Here is a 20110-nt window from a genome sequence, read left to right on the forward strand (position 1 = left end):
AGCACAGCACTATGAAGCTATCCGCAGCTTCTGTAGCATGAGTTTGACCCCCGGCAGTCCAGGGAGCTACCCACATGGCACAGCAGACCTTTCCTGCCTTGCCTGCTGCTCCCCTCAGTAGTGTATTTCAGTCAGCCTGTTCTGTTCCCCTTTCTGTTTCCGGTGAATCCTCTCACTCCCTGCACCTCTGGCCTGTACCTCAGTTCTTGTATGCATAAATAAATCTTTAAAAAAAGAAATACACTGCTGAGGGGAGCAGCAGGCGAGACAGGAGAGGCCTGCTGTGCCATGTGGGTCACCTCCCTGGCCTGGGATCAAAGGAGTGCTGCAGTGGCTGCGGATAGCTTCATAGTGCTGAGACAACCCCTTGTGCCACCAGGGAGGCCCTTGTTGCAACTTTTAATATATTTTTCAAGCACCTTCTACACTGTAGGGATACAACTATACCCCTATATAGTATATACAACTATATACCACTGTAGGGATACACTGTAGGGATACAAATTTGCATGAAAAAAAGCATGGTTCCTGCATTGGTGGAGTTTACAGACATACAAATAGTAAGCAGGTAATCTTAGTGTTATGAGTGCTACCAGAGCAGTAAGTATAGGGTGTTATAGGAGCCCAGGAGGGAAATGATGTTAAACACAGAAAGCTGGATGTGCAGAGGCCCAGGAGCAAAGTACAGGAAACTTTGAGTAGTTGCATTTGGCTGGACTCATGTAGAACTGGAGGTGAGGATAAGAGATGAGAGTTAACTGGTAGGTAGGACCAGGTTGAATTCTGGGCCTCCTTTATTCACCTGAGAATATAACCTCCAGAATACATTAGACTACATGGCAGACTTCCTGACATTCTTTGATTTTTCCTTCTACATGTAGCCCATAAGCAGAAACCACCTGCAGGCCAGACTACTGAATCTTCTATCAGATTATTATCTGATTGTTCCTCAAAGCTTCCTGTACCATTATGTTGTTACTTACGTGAGAGAGGGGAGGGGTAAGCTATCAAAAAATCAGATTCCATGGGGGCCTCCCTGGTGGCACAAAGGGTTAAGTCTCAGCGCTATATGGGTAGCCACTGCAGCATGAGTTCAATCCCCACCCAGGGAACTAACCCACATGGCGCAGAAGACCTCTCCTGACTTGCCCGCTGCTCCCCTCAGCAGTATATTTCAGTCAATCTGCCTGTTCTGCTCCCCGCTCTGTCTCTGGTGAATCCTCACACACACACACACACACACACACACACACACCCCACGCACCTCTGGCTTGTACCCCAGTTCTTGAGTGCATAAATAAATAAATCTTTAAAAAAAAGAGAGACCATGAGTAGGGATTATCAAGAGAATCAATCTAGGGCCTCCCCGGTGGCACAGCGGTTGAGCGCTGAGTTGCAAGGCTGCCCTCAGCCTCTGCGGCGCCAGTTCGATCCCCGGCTGCTCCCCGGCTGCTCCCCAGCTGCTCCCCGGCTACCAGAGGAGGGTTCCGCATGGCGCGCAGACCTCTCCTGCCGCCCGCTGCTCCCCTCAGCAGTGTACTTCGGTCCTTCTGCCTGCTCTGCTCCCCGCTCTGGCTCTGGTGAATTCTCTTACCCTCCCACGCTTCTGACCGTACCCAGTGCTTGCATAAATAAATAAATAAAATCTTTAAAAAAAAAAAAAGAGAGAGGGCCTCCCCGGTGGCGCAGCAGTTGAGCCCTGGGTTGTGAAGCTGCCCGCAGCCTCTGAGGCACCGGTTCGATCCCCGGCTTCTCCCCGGCCACCGGATGAGGGTCCCACATGGTGTGCAGACCTCTCCTGCCGCCCGCTGCTCCCTTCAGCAGTGTACTTCGGTCCTTCTACCTGCTCTGCTCCCCGCTCTGGCTCTGGTGAATTCTCTCACCCTCCTGCACTTCTGACTGTACCCAGTGCATGTATAAACAAACAAACGAATAAATAAATAAAAACACATGCCTCTTTAAAAAAAAAATCAGTCTAACACAGGACACAGTGATCAATTTTATCTGGAAAGAAAGACTTCATCGAAGAGTATACACCAGAGCTGAGTCCTGAAACAGAATATTCACTTAATAGGCAGCTGTTACTCAGAACTGAATGCAGGCTGATTTGCCACAGGCAGTAGAAACCCCCAGGCCTTTCTATACTTATGACAGACAGGGTTTTATTATTTGTGTCTTGGCTTTATTCCTTCTGGTCAGGCAAAGGGCAGCAGGCACTCAACAAATGTTTGCAGAATTGAATTGAATATCTTACTATGGATGAGGTGTGGACTGAAACAGCTGAACCTAGGAGCCAGTTGTTAGACAAGCTTAGCCTCAACACTTCCAAAACAGAAGTACTTGTATTTGGCAGTTTCCCATTCATTCCTCCCACAAACATTTCCTGGGTGCCTATTGTAAGCCAGGTTCTACGTTAGATGATGAACAAGACACAATACTAACTCACATCCTCGGCTACTGTCTAAATGGAGATTAATATAACTTCCCAAATGACAAATTTGTCTAGCTACTTGGGGCTCCATTTTTAACTCATCCAGAAAAATGTATCAAATGCTGATTTTTAAAAAAAATTTTTAAAGATTTATTTATGCATATAAGAACTGGGGTACAGGCCAGAGGTGTGGGGGGGTGAGAGGATTCACCAGAGACAGACTGGGGAGCAGAACAGATGGATTGACTGAAATACACTGCAGAAAGGAGCAGCGGGTGAGTCAGGAGAGGTCTGCTGTACCATGTGGGTAGCTCCCTGGCCAGGGATCAAACTCATGCTGCAGTCGTTAAGGGCAGCTTCATAGGTTGTGTCTTAACCCCTTGTGCCCCAGGAGGCCCCTCAAATGCTGATGTTCTATAAAAATCAGAAGTTCTTAAGAACGGCATTGAGGTTCTCCTATGGCCAAGGAAATTAATGGTAAAATGTGCCCCTAATTTTATGCTAAAACCCACATCCAGTGGTACAGAACTCTGGGATCCCAACCTAGGACTGATTTTGAGAAAACTATCCTGTTTTGCTCAAAGGCATCAAAACTGTTACAGGTGCTGAAGTGGGATAGGCTTCTGTCCAGGTGAGAACACAAGCAGGTTCTTCCATGTCTACAAAAGAATATGTCGTCTGGTATCTGTCTGTAGATTTGATTATCTAAGAGATTCAGATCTCCCTAGTCAACAGCAGATGATCAATAGGCCCACCTGCACTAGACAGAGAATTTAGATACAAAGTGACACAAGTTGTCAATTCCCCAAAGCTCACTTAAGATTGTTGAGGGAGACATTCACTTTCCATTCCTCTAAACCCATTAAATTCTATCCTTGCATATGTTACATGACAAAAAAAAGAAATGTACTTGAACTGTATTAAGCTTAAACCGAATTACAAGCTATCAGATCCATGGTTTTGAAGAGAAATTCCATATTAAGAACATTTCATTGTATCTGTATACAAACTACTTGCTTCTTTAAAAAAAAATTATTTATGCATAAAAGAGCTGGGGTACAGGCCAGAGATGCAGGAGGTGAGAGGATTCAACAGAGACAGAGTGGGGAGCAGAACAGGCAGACTGACTGAAATATACTGCTGAGGGAGCAGCAGGCAAGGCAGGAAAGGTCTGTTGCGCCATGTGGGTTGCTCCCTGGCTGGGGACTGAACTCGTGCTGCAGAGGCTTCAGATTGCTTCATAGTGCGGTGCTTAACCCCTTGCGCCACCAGGGGGGCTCCCAAGCTAATTGCTTCTTTGAATCAAATGATGAGAGCCAAATATCCTAAGGATTCCCTCTCTTGCTTTGTTTACCAGAAATTTCAGAGCTAAATATAGGCTTAGTTTTCTAGTTCCTGGTACTTTTCTGCCTCTCTTCATTTAATTTGGTGCCTAACCTTTCTGTTCCATGATTCCATATTTCTATCTGTACAATCCCTTTGGTAGCCTCTAGTCATTTGTGCTTGTTGGGCTCTTGACAGAGAGCTGGATCAAACCTGGATGTATCATAAGTGTAAAATACCACTTTTTAATATGTACATGTTGAATGATATTTTGGATATATTGGGTTAAATAAAATATATTAAAATCAACTTCACTTGTTTTTTTTTTTTTTAACTTTTTTTTAGATTTATTTATTTATTTATACAAGCACTGGGTACAGTCAGAAGCGCGGGAGGGTGAGAGAATTCACCAGAGCCAGAACAGGGAGCAGAACAGGCAGATGGACGAAATACACTGCTGAGAGGAGCAGCGGGCGGCAGGAGAGGTCTGCGCGCCATGTGGGACCCTCGCCCGGCAGCCGGGGATCGAACTGGCGCTGCAGAGGCTGTGGGCAGCTTCGCAACCCAGCGCTCAACCGGTGCGCTCAACCACTGTGCCACCGGGGAGGCCCCATTTGTTTCTTTTTTTATGACTACTAGAATTTTTTTTTTTTTAAGATTTATTTATTTATTTATACAAGCACTGGGTACAGTTAGAAGCACGGGAGGGTGAGAGAATTCACCAGAGCCAGAGCAGGGAGCAGAGCAGACAGAAGGACCAAAGTATACTGCTGAGGGGAGCAACGGGTGGCAGGAGAGGTCTGCGCGCCATGTGGGATCCTCCTCCGGTGGCCGGGGAGCAGCCGGGGACAGAACCGGTGCTGCAGAGGCTGCAGGCAGCTTCACAACCCAGCGCTCAACCACTGCGCCACCGGGGAGACCCAGCTACTAGAATGTTTTAAAACTTAGATGTGACCTGCATTTGTGACTTTCATTATTTCTGTAGCTCAGCTCTATAGATCATCCTGTTTTATGACCCTGTTATTGTAAACTCAAAAAACATTTGGAAAGTAGTAAATGCAAAGGCTGTGACAGCAGTGCATGAAGTGAGAAAAGGGAGAGTGACTGAGACATATACTTGACCTTGTCCGCCTATATGTCATTTGTGTCATATACAAACACCTTACTGAAGTGTTTTCAGCACTCCTCTTCCCAGGTGAGTAGTATTTTAATGGTATTATTTTAATCTCCCCAGTCTCTTGAGAAATTCTCAGATTTACTTGAACTAACAAATTGGGAAATATCTGATAAGACAATTCAGGCCACATTGTACAGGACTGGTAACACTGTGTGCACCCCTCTTAGGGAGTCTTTTCACTTTAACAGGGAATGATCCCCGAACCCAAAGGAATGAATCCCTAATGGTGGAATTTCAGGCTTCAGTGGCAGGTGAGTGAATGTCTGGTTTGTGTGTATGTGTGTGTGTGTGTGTTTATGTATGTCTATCTTCAGGAGATGGCTGAAAGTAGGGGCTTCAAATGGAATAATGGAACTGACAAGACAAACTGAGCAAAGAAGGTAACAGCTGGGTCAGACTGCAAAGGGCTGTTGGACATCAGATCCAGCACAGGCACTCAGGGGGTTGTTAAGCAACAGAATAGCCTAGTTGATGTCACTAGAGGGTAGGTATGAAGACAGCATCCATGGTAACTTCTGTGGAGTAGCAGAAAGGGCCTCAGAGTAGGATTCAGGACATGTGATTACAGTCCACAACTGACTCACCCACTTAACTTTGGGCAAGTATTTTCACCCTGGGGTTTCAGTTTCTTTGTTGGAAAGTAGAAGTGGGTGTTAAAATTTATCAGATGAGCTCTACGGAATATAAAGGTGCTCTGAGAAGTAGAAATTGCCCAACAAATATGAGGAATTGTGATTAATATCTTAAAAGAGCAATTCAGCCAGGCGAGGCTGGAGTAGTGGAGGGTAGAAGGCAGGGGTGGAGGGCTACGGGAACAACTGAGGGTGGACGCTCCTTGTACCTACACCACCAGCCCTTCTCTGTCCTCCCAGGTTGAACCCGGACTCACAGGGCCCACGCTTACACCTGACAAATGATGGCCTGAGCTATGAGCAAACGGGACTATATGAACACTTCGGTGCAAGAGCCCCCTCTTGACTACTCTTTCCGAAGCATCCACGTGATTCAAGGTCAGCCCACAGCGCACAGCACCCCCGCTCATGAGAGCAGGCTAGGTATTCGTCCCCGTGGGGAAACCAGTCTTCTATTTAAAAACCTAAAGAGATCCTTCCCATATTGCTTGCAGGTTTGTTGCTATTGTCATTGTCTCCTTGAGAAGTAAGGGCTAGGGAGGTGGGAGAAGGGTTTGACCCTTTCAAAAATTAGAAGGAAATCTGTAAGGAAACTGGGAGCTTTCAGGGTAACTGATACTTTCAAAAGAAACCAAGCTCACAGCAGGAATGTCAGGTGGAAAAAACCTGGGAAGCCAGTCAGCCAGCCAGTTGTTATGTTTTCACCTGAAGAGAGGAAGATGCTAATGCAAACAGGCTACTGCAGAGTCCCCGAAATCAGCAGAACCCTGTCTCCTCTTATCACTGGTAAAATGTGGGATCTTGTTAGGAACAACCTGGCAGGTTTCCAGTTAGACACTTATTGACAAATTTTATATTCATTCCAGTCATATCCAACTTTATCCCATCACCCACTTATTGCAGATTCCAGCACTACCCGTGCTCATTCTCATTTTTTACATTCCATGGGCAGCTGTACCCAAGGAAGGGACAGCAACCTCTTATTCTCCAGAGAGTGTGCTTCTCAGGGGAGTTCTGCTATCCCTGGCTTCTGTTACCCACCATCACAGGACACAGGCCGGCATACATATATCCTAGTCCAGTATCTGGCTTTGGGCTTCTCTCTTAGGCAATTGGCAGCTACCTTTGAGTCAAGGAAGCAGGCTCCTAGTTACCCGTGTGCTAGCCTTGGCTTGGGTTTAGGGGGTACTACTTGGGTTGCCATCAAATCCATGTTTGCTCTCTCTAGCACAAGCCCACTGACCACAGTCTTCATTATGCACAACATCTGGTGGATACAGTCCATGTTCCACAAGGGTGTTGGATGCAATAATGACTATGTGCACAAATAGTTGAGGTGACAGAGAAGGGAAGTATGGCTCCTACCTACCCAGAGATGTAGCTGCCCTCCATGGAGTCCTCAGAATGAGGGAAAGACAAGCTACTACAACCAAGGATAACTCCATAGCACAAAATATAATCTGCTCAGATGCCCTGTCCTTCATTCAATAGTTAAATATTTATTGAGCACCTATTTATTAGGCATTTATAAATGTGTGTGTTGTATACATACATGCCAGGCATTGTGGTCTTTGATGAGTGCTGTGGGAATGGGAGCAGGAAAGGCACATCTAAGCCCCCAAAGGCCAGTCCCCTCAGTTTCCCCAAAGCTTACAGAATAAAATACTTAAAACTGAGGTTAGAGGACAGGATAGAGTTTAGAGATACTTGATGCATTATTTGCTAAAATTAGTAGACAAATGGATCACAGAATTTGAAATGGAAGTTACTTTCAAAGGTATCCAATCTATACTACTTCTACCCATAGTTCTCTTAACTTCTAGCTGTCTGCAGCGTCTGTAGCGTGGGTTTGATCCCGGCCAGCTGGGGAGCTACCCACATGGCGCAGCAGACCTCTCCTGACTCACCCGCTGCTCCCATCAGCAGTGTACTTCAGTCAGTCTGCCTGTTCTGTTCCCCACTCTGTCACAGGTGAACCCGCTCACCCTCCCACACATTTGGCCTATACCCCAGTTCTTATATGCATGAATAAATCTTTTAAAAAGAAAAAATTATGCTCACAAACCTACAATGTTAAGGGCGTCCTCTACCTACCATACATCTACCAACCCCTTCAATTATGGGATGGGGAATGATACAAGGATGTTCTCATCTAACTCCTGCACTACTAGTGACACATGTCAAAGGTTATATGCGAACTCTTCAGAGAGATGAAAACAGGAACTTGTTTTCCCTGGGATTAGAGAATCCCTAGTTCTGTGAGTGTTGAAGTTTGTGGCTCAGTTTCCAGACCTCAGCCTACTCTGAATAAGGCAGCTTCAATAAATCCTTAGGCAGTGCAGTGCCCCATGGAGTCTGTGGAGAGCAGTAGCCTGTAGCAGCCTGGATATCCTTTGAACAGGAACCCTGGGCAACCTCACGTGTCAGACAATCCCTTCCTACCAGTGGCTCCCTCTGAGCTGGGGATCACCTGTACTTGGCATTCCCCAAGCTGCTCTCATCTGCATGCTGGTCCATGTTAGCTTAGTTTGACCTTTACTTTGTCATTTCATTTCAGTGTTCACAGGAGATGTGAAGCTGGGGGACTGGACTAGGAGTTTATTAATGTGCTGGGCTACTCTGCCCTGCTAGTCTGCCTTACCCCTGCCCCCACTCCTCCAGACACTAGCTGTGGGGTCTGCTTACTCCAGCGCTAAGGCAGAGCGCCATCTGGTGGATGCCGCCTGACCTGCAGCTGAGGAGAGGCTGTTAACCTTGGGTAGGGATGGAAGAGTTGAAGTGCATGCAGCGTGAGCTGAGGGAAGGGTGAAGACACCTGGCCAGGATGGCAAGTACTAAATACTTCCTTCCCTGGAGGTAGCTTAGATCAGTAATCAAAGGTATAGGGGCAATAGGAAAAATATAGTCACCTCAGCCAGAGTTGGTTTCTGGTTCTGGCTCTGCCACTGACTTCTGAGTTTGGAGGGCCATACTCTCTCTAGACCTAATTTAAAAAAAAAAAAAAAAAAAAAAAGTGGGGGTGTGGGGGAGGCATGGCTGGTGGGGGAAGGGAAGCTCCATTCTGATGGATTCTAACATCATTCTATTGCCTGTTCTCTCCTCAGCCAATCTTTTTGAAGACGTTTGTTTATGCTGCCTTGATTATACTCCCTTCCCTTCTCTTCTCTCTTGAACTCATTTAATGGCGCTACTATCTCCATTTCCTTTCACTGAAACAGCCCTTACCCAGGCCATCAGGGACTTCTGAGTTGCCAAAATTATTTATCAGCCCTTATCTCCATAAAGCTCATTCTTATACTTCCTGAGCATCTTTAAAACCACCTCTCCTGGTTCTCCCTATCCTCCCAATTATTCAGTAACTTCTTTAATGGACCTCCCTCCCTCCTTGTCTCTCCTCTCCATTCTCACTTACCTTGAGGAATTGCATCTATTCTCCTAACTGTAGACCCTGATTCTCAAGTTTGTATTTCCTGGGCTTCATACCTTCATATCCAAGTGCCTACTTGGCTTTTCCTTCTTCAAACCATGTGAGCCTGACACATCAAGGCCAGTCCTGAACTAATTCCTCTCAGTTCAGAGAACTAGCATTCACTCAGTCACCCAAACAAGAATCTGAGCAACATCCTTAAATATTATTCTACCCTGGGCCTCCCCGGTGGTGCAGCGTTGAGCGCTGGGTTGCGAAGCTGCCCGCAGCCTCTGCAGCGCCAGTTCGATCCCCGGCCACCAGGCGAGGGTCCCACAAGGCGCGCAGACCTCTCCTGCCGCCCACTGCTCCCCTCAGCAGTGTACTTCATCAGTCTGCCTGTTCTGCTCCCTGCTCTGGCTCTGGTGAATTCTCTCACCCTCCCGCGCTTCTGACAGTACCCAGTGCTTGTATAAATAAATCTTTTTTAGAAAAAAAATATTATTCTACCCTTACATATAGTCAATCAAGTAGTCATACTGATTAATTGTCTTACTTGCATGACTTTAAGAGCCAAATTGGTCTTCCAATTCCACCCACTCCCTGAAGTCTGTATTCAACACTAAACTCCAATGATCTTTCTGAAAGTAGGAGCCACCTCCCCTGCTTAAAACTTTCCAGTGGCTTCCATCATCTAGAGGATAAAGTTCTCAAGATTTTCAGATTGGCACCTTAGGCTCCTAGTCCTTTTCCCCCTCATGCATCTTGTGCAGCACATGCCCATGTCTATGCTGTTCCATACCTCTGTCTTTGCGCGTGCTGTTCTCCTCTCCACTCTTCTTTGCCTCCTAATCCACTGACCTCCTAATCCAGCGACATCCTACTCAGGTTTCACTTTCACTGGAAAACATCCTTAAGCTCCCAGACTGGGTCAGGAGCCCCCCTTCTGTGCTTCCATAACTATTAACTATAACACATTGCTTCCATAACTATTAACTATAACACATCGCACCCCACATGAGCTCCTCCGAGGCATAAACTGTTTGATCCCTGCCCTGTTACTCATACAGAGGTTGACACATATTCATTTTGTTCACCATTGTACGCCCAGTATCAGCCACATACAAATTTGCTCATTAATGGAAAAGAGGCCATCCATCATACTGAAGTGAATTCTAGAGTTCTACCAGTGAGTAAATCTGGCATTTGTCATCATCCTCTTGGTTCAAGCCCATTAACTGGGCTCTTAAGTTTCCTCATCTATAAGATGGAAGTACTTCTGTTCCCTCCTCCCCATATAGATACATGGGTACTGTATAGAGGACCCAATGATACCAAATGTATGAGGACCACGCGACTCAAACCAAGAGTTTGGATGGGAAATCATCTTAGCCCAAGCCTCTTCAGATTACTGAGGGCTATGACAGCCAGCAGCTAGAATGCCTCTGGACTCAAAGATGGGACTATGGCCCTGCCAGCCCCTCCAGCTACAGTTTAAGTCACAAATGTGTCCCTTATCATGCCCAAAACCAGAAAAGCAAAGTTAACATACCCACATCTAATTCTGTTCCCACAGATATGATAAGCGAGGAGCCAAGGTCAGGACTACGACCACTAAAGCACTCAAAGTCGGGGAAGTCACTCACCCAGTCCCTGTGGCTGAACAACAATGTCCTCAGTGACCTGAGAGACTTCAACCGTGTGGTTTCACAGCTGCTGAAGCATCCAGAGAACCTGGCCTGGATTGACCTGTCCTTTAATGACCTGACTTCCATTGACCCTGTGAGTCTGTAGCCCTGGGAGTGCAGTAAGAGTGGCCTAAAGCCACTTTGTCCATCTCCAGTCTGCCCACCTCTCACCTTTTATCAAAGCAGTGAGGTAGCGCGGTGCCATGCAAAGCACATGACTCTGGACTCAGATGGAGGTTCAAATTCCTAGATTTGCCTCTTACTTGATAGTGTGACTTTGGGCAAGACACCTAACCTAAAACCTTAGCCACCCTGCTGAAAAATGAGGATTTTATGCCAGCATCATAAAGGTTTTGTGAGAATTAAATGAGGATATGAAAACCAACTACCACATAGGAGACAGAAGTAAAATTGTAGTTCTCATCATCAGGTAGCAACCGTGCCTCCCATGGAAGAGATATGTAGTAGAAATTCAGCACTTACTCTCAGTAAACTCAGACTCAAGTCTTACAAGATAAACAAAACTACCTCCTTCCTGTCCAGGCCGCCCATATGAGGCGCGAAGAACTAGGGCATGACTTGGAAACCATTCCCTCTGCACAGTGATCTCAATTCACTATTTTAAAGACTTCTCTCATGTACCTAGCATGAAGCTCTGTGCCCCTGTGCCCTGTTGCGACAGAATCTGGAAAGGCCTTCAGTGAAGGGACAACTAGGCTCAGGAAGAGGCAGGAAAGCCTAGACAGATGCCTGGCAAGTCACAATGGCTATGCTAGGATCCAGACCCAAACCTCCTGCCCCCATATCCCTACAAAGACAAATAAATGGAACTAGGCTTGAGTCACCCAGTATGGCTGGTGGGACGGGGCAAGTTGCTCCCCAAACTCTTCCTTCTCTGGCTAGTCGGTCCTGAACACAGATCTGGCACCCCACCCAGTCAGGCTTTTGATTTCCTTCTCCAACAGATCCTGACAACTTTCTTCAACCTGAGTGTCCTCTATCTTCATGGCAACAGCATCCATAACCTGGGAGAAGTGAATAAGCTGGCTGTCCTCCCTCGGCTCCGAAGCCTAACACTCCATGGGAACCCCGTAGAGGAAGAGAAGGGGTATAGGTAAGTGCCCTGCCCCTGAAGCTGCACTCTAGCTGGGCTCCCTAAGACCATCCTTCTGCCATGATTGAACCAGGGAAGGGAGTAGAGATGTTTCATCACTCCCTGCTATCAATCAGGGTAAACTCAGCCTCCACCAAACAACTTGAATCCCTCCATTTCTTGCAGTCAGGGTAGACAGCAGCAACTGGTGGAGTGAGAAGGGAGTTCTTGGGGGGTGGGGCCCCATCTGGAGTCTTTCCCACAGGCAGTATGTGCTGTGCTTCCTGCCCCGTATCACCACGTTTGACTTCAGTGGAGTCACCAAAGCAGACCGGACCACTGCCGAAGTATGGAAACGTATGAACATCAAGCCCAAGAAGGTCCGGATCAAGCAGAATGCACTCTGACATTACTGGACCCTGGCAGTCCTATAGGCCTGAGGATGGTCATTATGTTGGACAATAAATAGTTAAGCTCTTCTGCAAGTTAGAAGTCACTTGTACTGTGTAAAATGTCCTCCAACTCAGGCAACTGCCAGCAGCTCTGTTCTTACCATTTCACTGAAGTGGGAGGCAATGGAATTGAAAGTCTGTCAGCTTGGGACACAGAAGGCCTGGGTTCACTGTATGGCCTTAGACACTTACCTAATCTCTCTTGGGCCCCTTTTGAGGCTTCAGCTCAGATATCCAAATTCCTCAGAGCACCAAGGTTCTGTGAACAAGCTTCAGAGGTCTCATCAGAAGGCCAAGGAGAAAGACTGATCTCTGAACCCTCACTTCAATCAGATCAGAGCAGCTCTCACTTGTTCTATATGTTGAGATTCTGGCTTAAGATTTCATTTAATAGAATTTTTTGCTTGAAAACATTGCTTGCTGACTTCCTATCAAGTGCTCCTGGTCTACCTGCACCTCTCACTCCCAATCCTGGGCTTGGTGGTAATTCCACTGAGTCTGAGACAGGATCCCCAACAGTGACAGCTGCCTCAGACTCAAGTTTGTTCAGCTTTGATGGTGTTCCCACTACTGGAGAAAGGATAAGTATAGTTTTAAAATCCAACATGAGGTCAATTCAGGCCGAGTCTCAGCTAAGACCTGGGGGCCCTGAACCCTTATCCTTTGGATTCTTCTTAATGTCCCTGGAAGACAGCTCCCTCATTCATTTTGCTCTGCAGACTCTGGAGAAGTTAGAAGTAAATGGGAGTGTGGTGGGCAGGACAGAGGGGCTGGAACCAGCACACAGATGAATATACTTCCTTTATCGAGGGTGACAAACCAAAACAAAACCAAAGAAAAACCCCCAAACATGTAAAAACCCAGGGTGCTAGAAATACAAACTCAATTCATTCAAATTCAAGCTTGTCCAGACCCTGGTCACAAACCCTAGTGAGGTGCAAGTGAGCACCAAGTCAGGGAGAGGGGAACAGGAGTGAGGCCAAGAGAAAGTGGGAAGAGGGCCCCCAAAGACCCCCAGTGATCACCTCACTGTGGTACCTCCACCTTCCCAGTGACAGTAAGGACCTAGCAGGTCCTGTCCTTTGACCCCCACCCCACCCCTGGCCAGGCTTCAAAGGCCAGTCTCAAATGGTTCTACCCTCCCCTTGCTCCATCCTCACTTGCTCAGGCTTTAGCCTTACTCTTCTCCTCCTCCACATTCTTCCACGTGATTAGTAGCAGGTTAGGGTACTGTATAAGCCGCAGTGAGGCTGGGGGCCAGGGCAGGCGCAAGGTGGAGATGGGGTGAAGGGAGGAGAAGAAGAGCTGTCCAAGGCCCCTCCTCTCTTCATGGGATCCCAAACTGTACAACCAGCTCCTCTTTTGCGTCCACACGGATCTGAGAAAGTGCACTGTAGGCATAGGCAGCTATCCTGGAGACCTGCGGTAAAGGACCAGGGCGGAGAGGAACAGAGAGCACAGTAAGAAAGGAGGACCAGAAAGCAGGGGAGGGAGATTAGACAGTGAAAGAGGAGGGGGATTGGGAATAGATGTCAAAGAGAAAGGCAAGAATGGAAAAGACAGAAGAAAAAAAGAACAAAAAGGGGAAAGAGTAAAGGTTAAAAAAAGATTAAAATGTCAGATTGAAGTGGGCCAGAGCCCTCAAGTTAGAAGGCTCCCTACCACCACTTCCCTACCTCCTCAGACAGGGAGGCTGAACCCCTTCCACACCCCTGCAGTGTAGGAAGGATATTGGGGGCAGGATAAGGGGAGGCTCACCTGCTGCAAGTCAGAGAAGGGGATGGGTTCACTTGCCAGCACTTGGTGGGGCTGGCTGGTGAGAGACGGCAGCGGCGGCAGCTTCTTCCAGTGGGTCAGGCTGCTGCTCAGCACGGCCAGGCGGGTGCTGGCCAGAGGAGGAGGGGTGTAGTTAGGCAACAGTCTGCTCTGTCCTGCCTAGCCCAGGTCAGCCTCCCTCCCTCGGGCCAGAGAATGGGGGGAGGAGGTGTACTAGGGGTGCTTAGCTAACCACAAATTCACTCTGGCCCCACCTCCCTTTCCCTCTACACCCTGGAGTGCCACCACGCAAACAGGGCTGACAGCAACATTTACTGAGGCGTCCAGGTGGTTGTGGTCAAGGCCTGGGCTACACACAGATAAGAAACCTGGACTAGGACCCAGGATCCAAAGCAGGACTTGAGGGGAGGTTGGCCAGTGGTGGTGGTGGTGGGGGTAGAGCCCAAATAGCCCAAGTTACTTGGGTAGGCACCCAAACTAGCAAGGAACTGACCTGTACTGCCTTGCCCGGTCCATGTACTCATGCTGCTCCATGCCCTGGGAGTCTGCAGCAGACACATCGATGATGTTGCTTTGGAGAAAGGAGGCAAAGAGCACATGGTACACACTTTGAGGGAGACAGACAAGACTCTCTGCCAAGCACCAACTCCAGGGCTTTCTGACACCAGTATCCCCACCTGCCCACTAGAACAGGGCTGAGTCTAGAGGGACCTCTCCCCACTGACCTTGTCCCATTCCTCATTTCTGGGTCTAGCTACCTCCAAACCAGCCTTTAAATGGACGGAGGAGCTCTGCCCCAGGCTCGGTCCTATGATGCTCACCTGGCTGTCTTGGCAAGGATGGAGGAGAGCAGGGCCTGCTCGTCTGTGCGAGCAGAAGGCAGGCTATGGTAGTTGGGCTCAGCTCCATTGAGGGCTTTGGTTGGGGGGCTGCTAGGCAGCAGCAGCTTCCGCTCCTCTTGGTCCTAGGAGAGGCCATGGGGGAGAAGTCACCAGGGCCCTTAATCCAACCTGCCATTCCTGGGCTCTCCATTCAGCCCAGCTCTGACCTTTAAGCACCAAAATTTATTTTTATTAAGAATACCCCAAGTGCCCAACTGTATGCAATGTCAGATAAGACTCAGCTCCTGCCTGCGATTAGGAGCTCAGCTGAGTTGGTGTCTAGGATGAATTAAAGTAGAACCAAGCAAGGTTAGAGGCGTTGAGAGGATGGACAGAAGCACAAAGCAGGTACTCGGTAATAGCTCTGAAGCTTTAGAAAACAGCTCAGCACCTGATGAGGAAAGGATACTGGAGGCTGCGAACCAAAGGAGTGAGGAGTAGAGCGGGGGGGGGGGGGGGGGGGGCTGATGTAAGTCTGGAGTCCAAGAATAGCCCTCCTGGGCCTCCCTGGTGGCACAGTGGTTGAGCGCTGGGTTGCGAAGCTGCCCGCAGCCTCTGCAGCGCCGGTTGGATCCCCAGCTGCTCCTCGGCCACCGGAGGAGGGTCCCACATGGCGCGCAGACCTCTCCTGCCGCCCGCTGCTCCCCTCAGTAGTGTACTTCGGTCCTTCTGCCTGCTCTGCTCCCCGCTCTGGCTCTGGTGGATTCTCTCACCCTCCCGCGCTTCTGACTGTACCAGTGCTTGTATAAAATAAATAAATAAAAATAAATCTTAAAAAAAAAAAAAAAAATAGCCCTCCTGATCCAGGCCCCCTCCCCCACCAGCAAGGCCATCTGCCCCTAGGATGGGGAGGCTCGAGGCCCCAAAGGAAAGCAAGCCCAACTTCTCAAAGGCCTTTCCTCATCTTATCTTAGGGTCGGAGTCCCAGCTGCAGCCTAAGTCCTGCAGTTCAAGCATGCTCCCTTGAGGACAGGTCCCTTCCACACTCAGGTCCCCCCTCTCCTCTGATGCTCTCTTTGCCTAAGAATCCCAGAACCAAACTTGGTGAATGTGGTGTTTCCTGAGCCAAACTAATGGTAGAGCTATACCCTTCCTCACCAAGTCACCACAGCTCCAGTTCTGTGGCGTCGTTGATTTGCAGCAGCCTTGCTGGTGCCAGCCATGCTGATAATCGCATCCTCCAGGACCAACCTGGGGCCAGAGTGAGTCTCCTGGTCTTGATAGTTCTATGTGTTTCTCCTTGACCTGTTTTAGTCTCTTGTTCTAATCTACTGCAAACTTTCTGGATATGATCCTAACTTGTGCCCATCACCTGCGAATCCCCGCTGCCTTTGTGCCAGCTATGAATTGGATGAGCAAACCTGCGAGTTTCTCTCCTAGCCATGAAGAACAATGGGTGCCCAGGACAAAACCAAGGACAATGGACCCACCCTGGCTAAAAGTGACTCACGATCTTCAATGCCAGACCACCAGACTCCTAGGCCTCCTCTCTGGGCCTTCAGCTCCCACCACAGACTTTCTCAACCCAGGCTTCCAGTTCCCCTATCCACAACTCTCTGTACAGAGGACCACTTCCTCCTGCCCTGCCTGCCCCACCCTAAGCAGACGAGCCTTTTCACATTTTCCTTCTCAAGTCTGTGTTGCCCAAGTTTCCAACAGCCTGAAACAGAAGCTGTAGGCAGAGTCCCATCACCTTTCACTTTCTAGACATCCTTCCTCCTCCCTAAAACACAGGCTAAGAATAAAAGGGCTAGAAGGACAAAATGCTTGCAAAGATTAAACTATCTCTAAGGAAAGCAGGCTCCATAATGAAGTCTAAGTTTGCTGGTTATGGGTCTAAATTTCCCCAACCCCGCTTAGGACACATCTTCCTACCGGACAGGGCAATGTCTCCCCTATCAGGGGATCTTCAAGAACGAGCTTGTTTTACTGAGACCTAGACTCCCAGGAAAGGCCATGCTACTCCCATCAGAGTGGACAAATAACATCACCTCACCCCCTCAAAAGGCAAGGAGGGGCTTCCCCTGGTGGCGCAGGTGGTTGAGTGCCACGCTGTGAAGCTGTCGGCAGCCTCTGCAGCACCGGTTTGCTCCCGGCCGACCGGCTGGCAAGGGTCCCACATGGCACAGCAGACCTCTCCTGTCTTGCCCGCTGCTTCCCTCAGCAGTGTATTTCATCAGTCTGCCTGTTCTGTTCCCTGCTCTGTCTCTGGTGAATCCTCTGATGCTCCCGCGCATCTGGCCTGTACCCCGATTCTTGTATAAAATAAATAAATCTTAAAAAAAAAAGGCAAGGGGCCTCCCCTGGTGGCGCAGCGGTTGAGCGCTGGGTTGCGAAGCTGCCTGCAGCCTCTGCTGCGCTGGTTCGATCCCCGGCCGCTCCCTGGCCACCAGAGGAGGGTCCCACATGGCGCGCAGACCTCTCCTGCCGCCCGCTGCTCCCCTCAGCAGTGTACTTCGGTCCTTCTGCCTGCTCTGCTCCCCGATCTGGCTCTGGTGAATTCTCTCACCCTCCCGCGCTTCTGACTGTATCCAGTGCTTGTATAAATGAATAAATGAATAAATAAATAAATAAATAAATCTTTAAAAAAAAAAAAAAAAAAGGCAAGGAGGAGGTTTTTCACACCAAGGTTTGTCCGTGAATCAATGTCAACCCAGGAGTCAACGTTTCACTGCCTGTCCCAGCACAGACACATCCGTGGCCTGCACATGACTAGCTACCTGGACACAACAGGAGTCAGCTTGGCCCAATGGATAAAACACATAGTTTGGCATCAAAACACTTAGGCTGGGCTGAATCACCCTCTTGGAACTTTCCCTTCATCTTTAAATGTGTTGTATGTACAAAGGGGCAGAGATGAGAGTGGGAGAGGGGTCTGCCCAGACTTGAAAGAGGGACTGTGGGATAGTGAATGGATATGGCTCATAGACACTCTAAATAGGCCTTTATCACATAAAGCCTCAAATCACCCAGCACTGATCAAGCACTGTCTCTGGAAATTAGAAACAGAAGTGCAAGCCCATCAAGGGGATGGTGGAGATTCATGTCAGCAGCAAGCCCAACTCTCTAACAAGAAACTGGTGACCTTTCTCATAAGGCATTAATCCTTTTTGAGAGTCCTTACTGTGCTTTAAGAGACAATTTTTGCACATTTCCACGGCTTCCCCAGTTGGCAGGGATATTGGAAGGATCACTAATAGGTTGGGATAAAGTGAGAGATATTTGACATAGGAAAAGGAGTTTGTGTTTATTGGGTGTCTGGAGAATCAATAAGGTCCACAAGCCACCCAAACCTCCCATATAAATGGCATTTTCCTAAACTTAAGTCCTCAACCCAAAACAGGGTCATGTGAGTCAGTGAGGAAAAACCTACTTCCTAAATATCAGTGACAAAATCCATTTTTGTATCCATCTTCTCCACTAGACTGTGAGCTACTTCCTGGAAACCTTCTGGGTGTCTCCTATGCGCTGAAATGTAGAACCCAGGTTTAGAGGCAATGAAACTGCCAACAGTTTGAGGCTTCTGTCTTGAAAAGGTCTCCCCCTCCTCAAAGAATGCGAGACAGGCAGGGCAGGGATTAAAGTGTGGGGAGAAGTGAGAATGCATCAAGAGGAAGAGGGAGAATTTAAAACTGTACAAATCTCTGCAGCCTAAACCTTTCCGTAAGGGATCAAATCTACAAATTCTCAGGTAAAACACCCCTTTAGCTACAGGAACCCTGAGATCTCCGGCGGAGCTGCACGAAGGCAAGCCAAACTGAGCTCCCCAACCTCCCCGCCACCCTTCCTCGGTACAGCCAGTGTTAAACCCAATTTATTGCTTCCCAAACAACTGCCCACAAGTCCCGATGTCCTCATCATGTCTATTAAGCCTTTCACTGGCCAACTCAAATGCCACCTCCTTCCAGAGGCCTTCTCTGAGGCCAGACCACCGGCGACCTTCCGTCTTCAGCCCCAGGCACTGAGAGGAAATACAAATTATTGATCTATCTCGGGATAAACTCACTCAGAGCCTCAGCTTATCCACCTCTACAATGGATGCACAAAGTTCGCTAACACAAACACAGGGAAGGTACAGGAAGCTGGGCAGGTGGTTCTTCCCAGGAACCTAGAACGAGGGTCCCTGAAGCTGTAAAGGTTTGAAGGTAGGGCGATGGCAGGGCTGGGAGGCAGCGGGACGGGCGGCTTGCCCACTGCACAGCGGGGACTGTGTGGAGAGACTGGGGCTTTAACAGATAGGAACCCGGCCCGGCGTCTCCTCCGTAATCTGTCCCCTTCGGGCCTCCGTACTCAGTGAGCCCCGCAGTCGACTCCCCTCTTCTGCAAGCTTTTTGGGGGGACCCATGCCTCAGGGACTCAGCCCTCCTTCCCGAGCCCCGCCCGCCACGGCCGCACCTGGTCCGAGTCCTCGTTCTCGCTGCTGTAGCAGCACCCCATGGCCGGGGTCGGGCCGGGCACTCAGGCCGCGCGGAGGAGGGACGGCGTCCGTCAGGAGCCCTTCCGGTCACATGACGTGTGGCTCTCTCCCGCAAGCAACCACCACCCCCGCGCCTACCCCTTCCCAGAGCCGCTTCGTTAAGGCCGCTGCCGCGGCCGCAGGACTTCCGGCCCTGCCTACACCGCGTGATCACCCTCGACCAATGGGAAGGCGCGCCGCGCGCCTGGCGTGACAAGAAGCGAACACGTGAGGGGAGGAATGGGCGGGTCGGGTCATGTGACTTCAATCGTTTCCCGGTCCTGGATGGTCTGAGCCTCACCTTGGGGGCCGGCAGACCCTTCTATGGGTTTTATTAGTGGGGCTTGAGACTGCCAGGCTACCTTATGGGCCAGTGAGAGAACTTACAGCAAATGCCGTCAGGATACGCCCTCCTAAATAGCATGCAAAAGGCGAATGGGACCCAGCATCAACGTTCCTAGAGTATCTGGGTGGACACACATAAGCCTAAAATAACCTGCACCAAGTTGGGGGCCACAGACTCCGTAGTTTCCAACAAAATTTTCAACCTGTACTTGGAGTCTTAGACTTTCTGGAAGAAGGGACCTTATACTGAAGCGGAGTGCAGCTCAATCCTAGTAGAGGAGAGACCACCTTACTGATCTTGCCTTGGGGCGTTTCTCTTTAATCCTGCCTGTTTACACAGCTGCCTGTTCACAGAGATCTAATACACAAAGCTGACCATCGGTGCTTTTTTAGAACCTTCCCAGCGTCTTCCCTTGATCCCTAAACAGAGGTCCAAGTCTGTCATTAAGG

The 20110-nt window shown here is 49.0% G+C and overlaps 2 protein-coding genes across 3 annotated transcripts; one reads left to right on the plus strand and one right to left on the minus strand.

Moving 5' to 3' along the window:
• Positions 1 to 5660: 5660 nt before the first annotated feature.
• LRRC51 (leucine rich repeat containing 51) lies at positions 5661 to 12157 on the plus strand (the record flags this gene model as incomplete). Of its 2 annotated transcripts, none has more annotated exons than XM_084244300.1 (4): positions 5661 to 5941; positions 10546 to 10751; positions 11623 to 11771; positions 12016 to 12157. In XM_084244300.1, the coding sequence occupies exons 1-4, from the start codon at positions 5860 to 5862 to the stop codon at positions 12155 to 12157; spliced, it is 579 nt and encodes a 192-aa protein (XP_084100426.1). In that variant the 5' UTR covers positions 5661 to 5859. The 2 variants fall into 2 exon arrangements, with proteins under 2 accessions (XP_084100426.1, XP_084100425.1); XM_084244299.1 differs by having other exon boundaries at positions 5661 to 5931; positions 10503 to 10751.
• Positions 12158 to 13349: 1192 nt separating this feature from the next.
• LAMTOR1 (late endosomal/lysosomal adaptor, MAPK and MTOR activator 1) lies at positions 13350 to 19296 on the minus strand (the record flags this gene model as incomplete). The annotated part of the gene is made up of 5 exons (XM_084241468.1): positions 13350 to 13622; positions 13961 to 14087; positions 14472 to 14549; positions 14800 to 14942; positions 19255 to 19296. 5 exons carry the CDS (start codon positions 19294 to 19296, stop codon positions 13530 to 13532), a joined length of 483 nt encoding a protein of 160 aa, XP_084097594.1. The 3' UTR covers positions 13350 to 13529.
• Between the last annotated feature and the right edge of the window lie 814 nt (positions 19297 to 20110).

Source organism: Talpa europaea (genome assembly GCF_964194135.1).
Source record: "Talpa europaea genome assembly, chromosome: 1".
Taxonomy (NCBI): domain Eukaryota; kingdom Metazoa; phylum Chordata; class Mammalia; order Eulipotyphla; family Talpidae; genus Talpa; species Talpa europaea.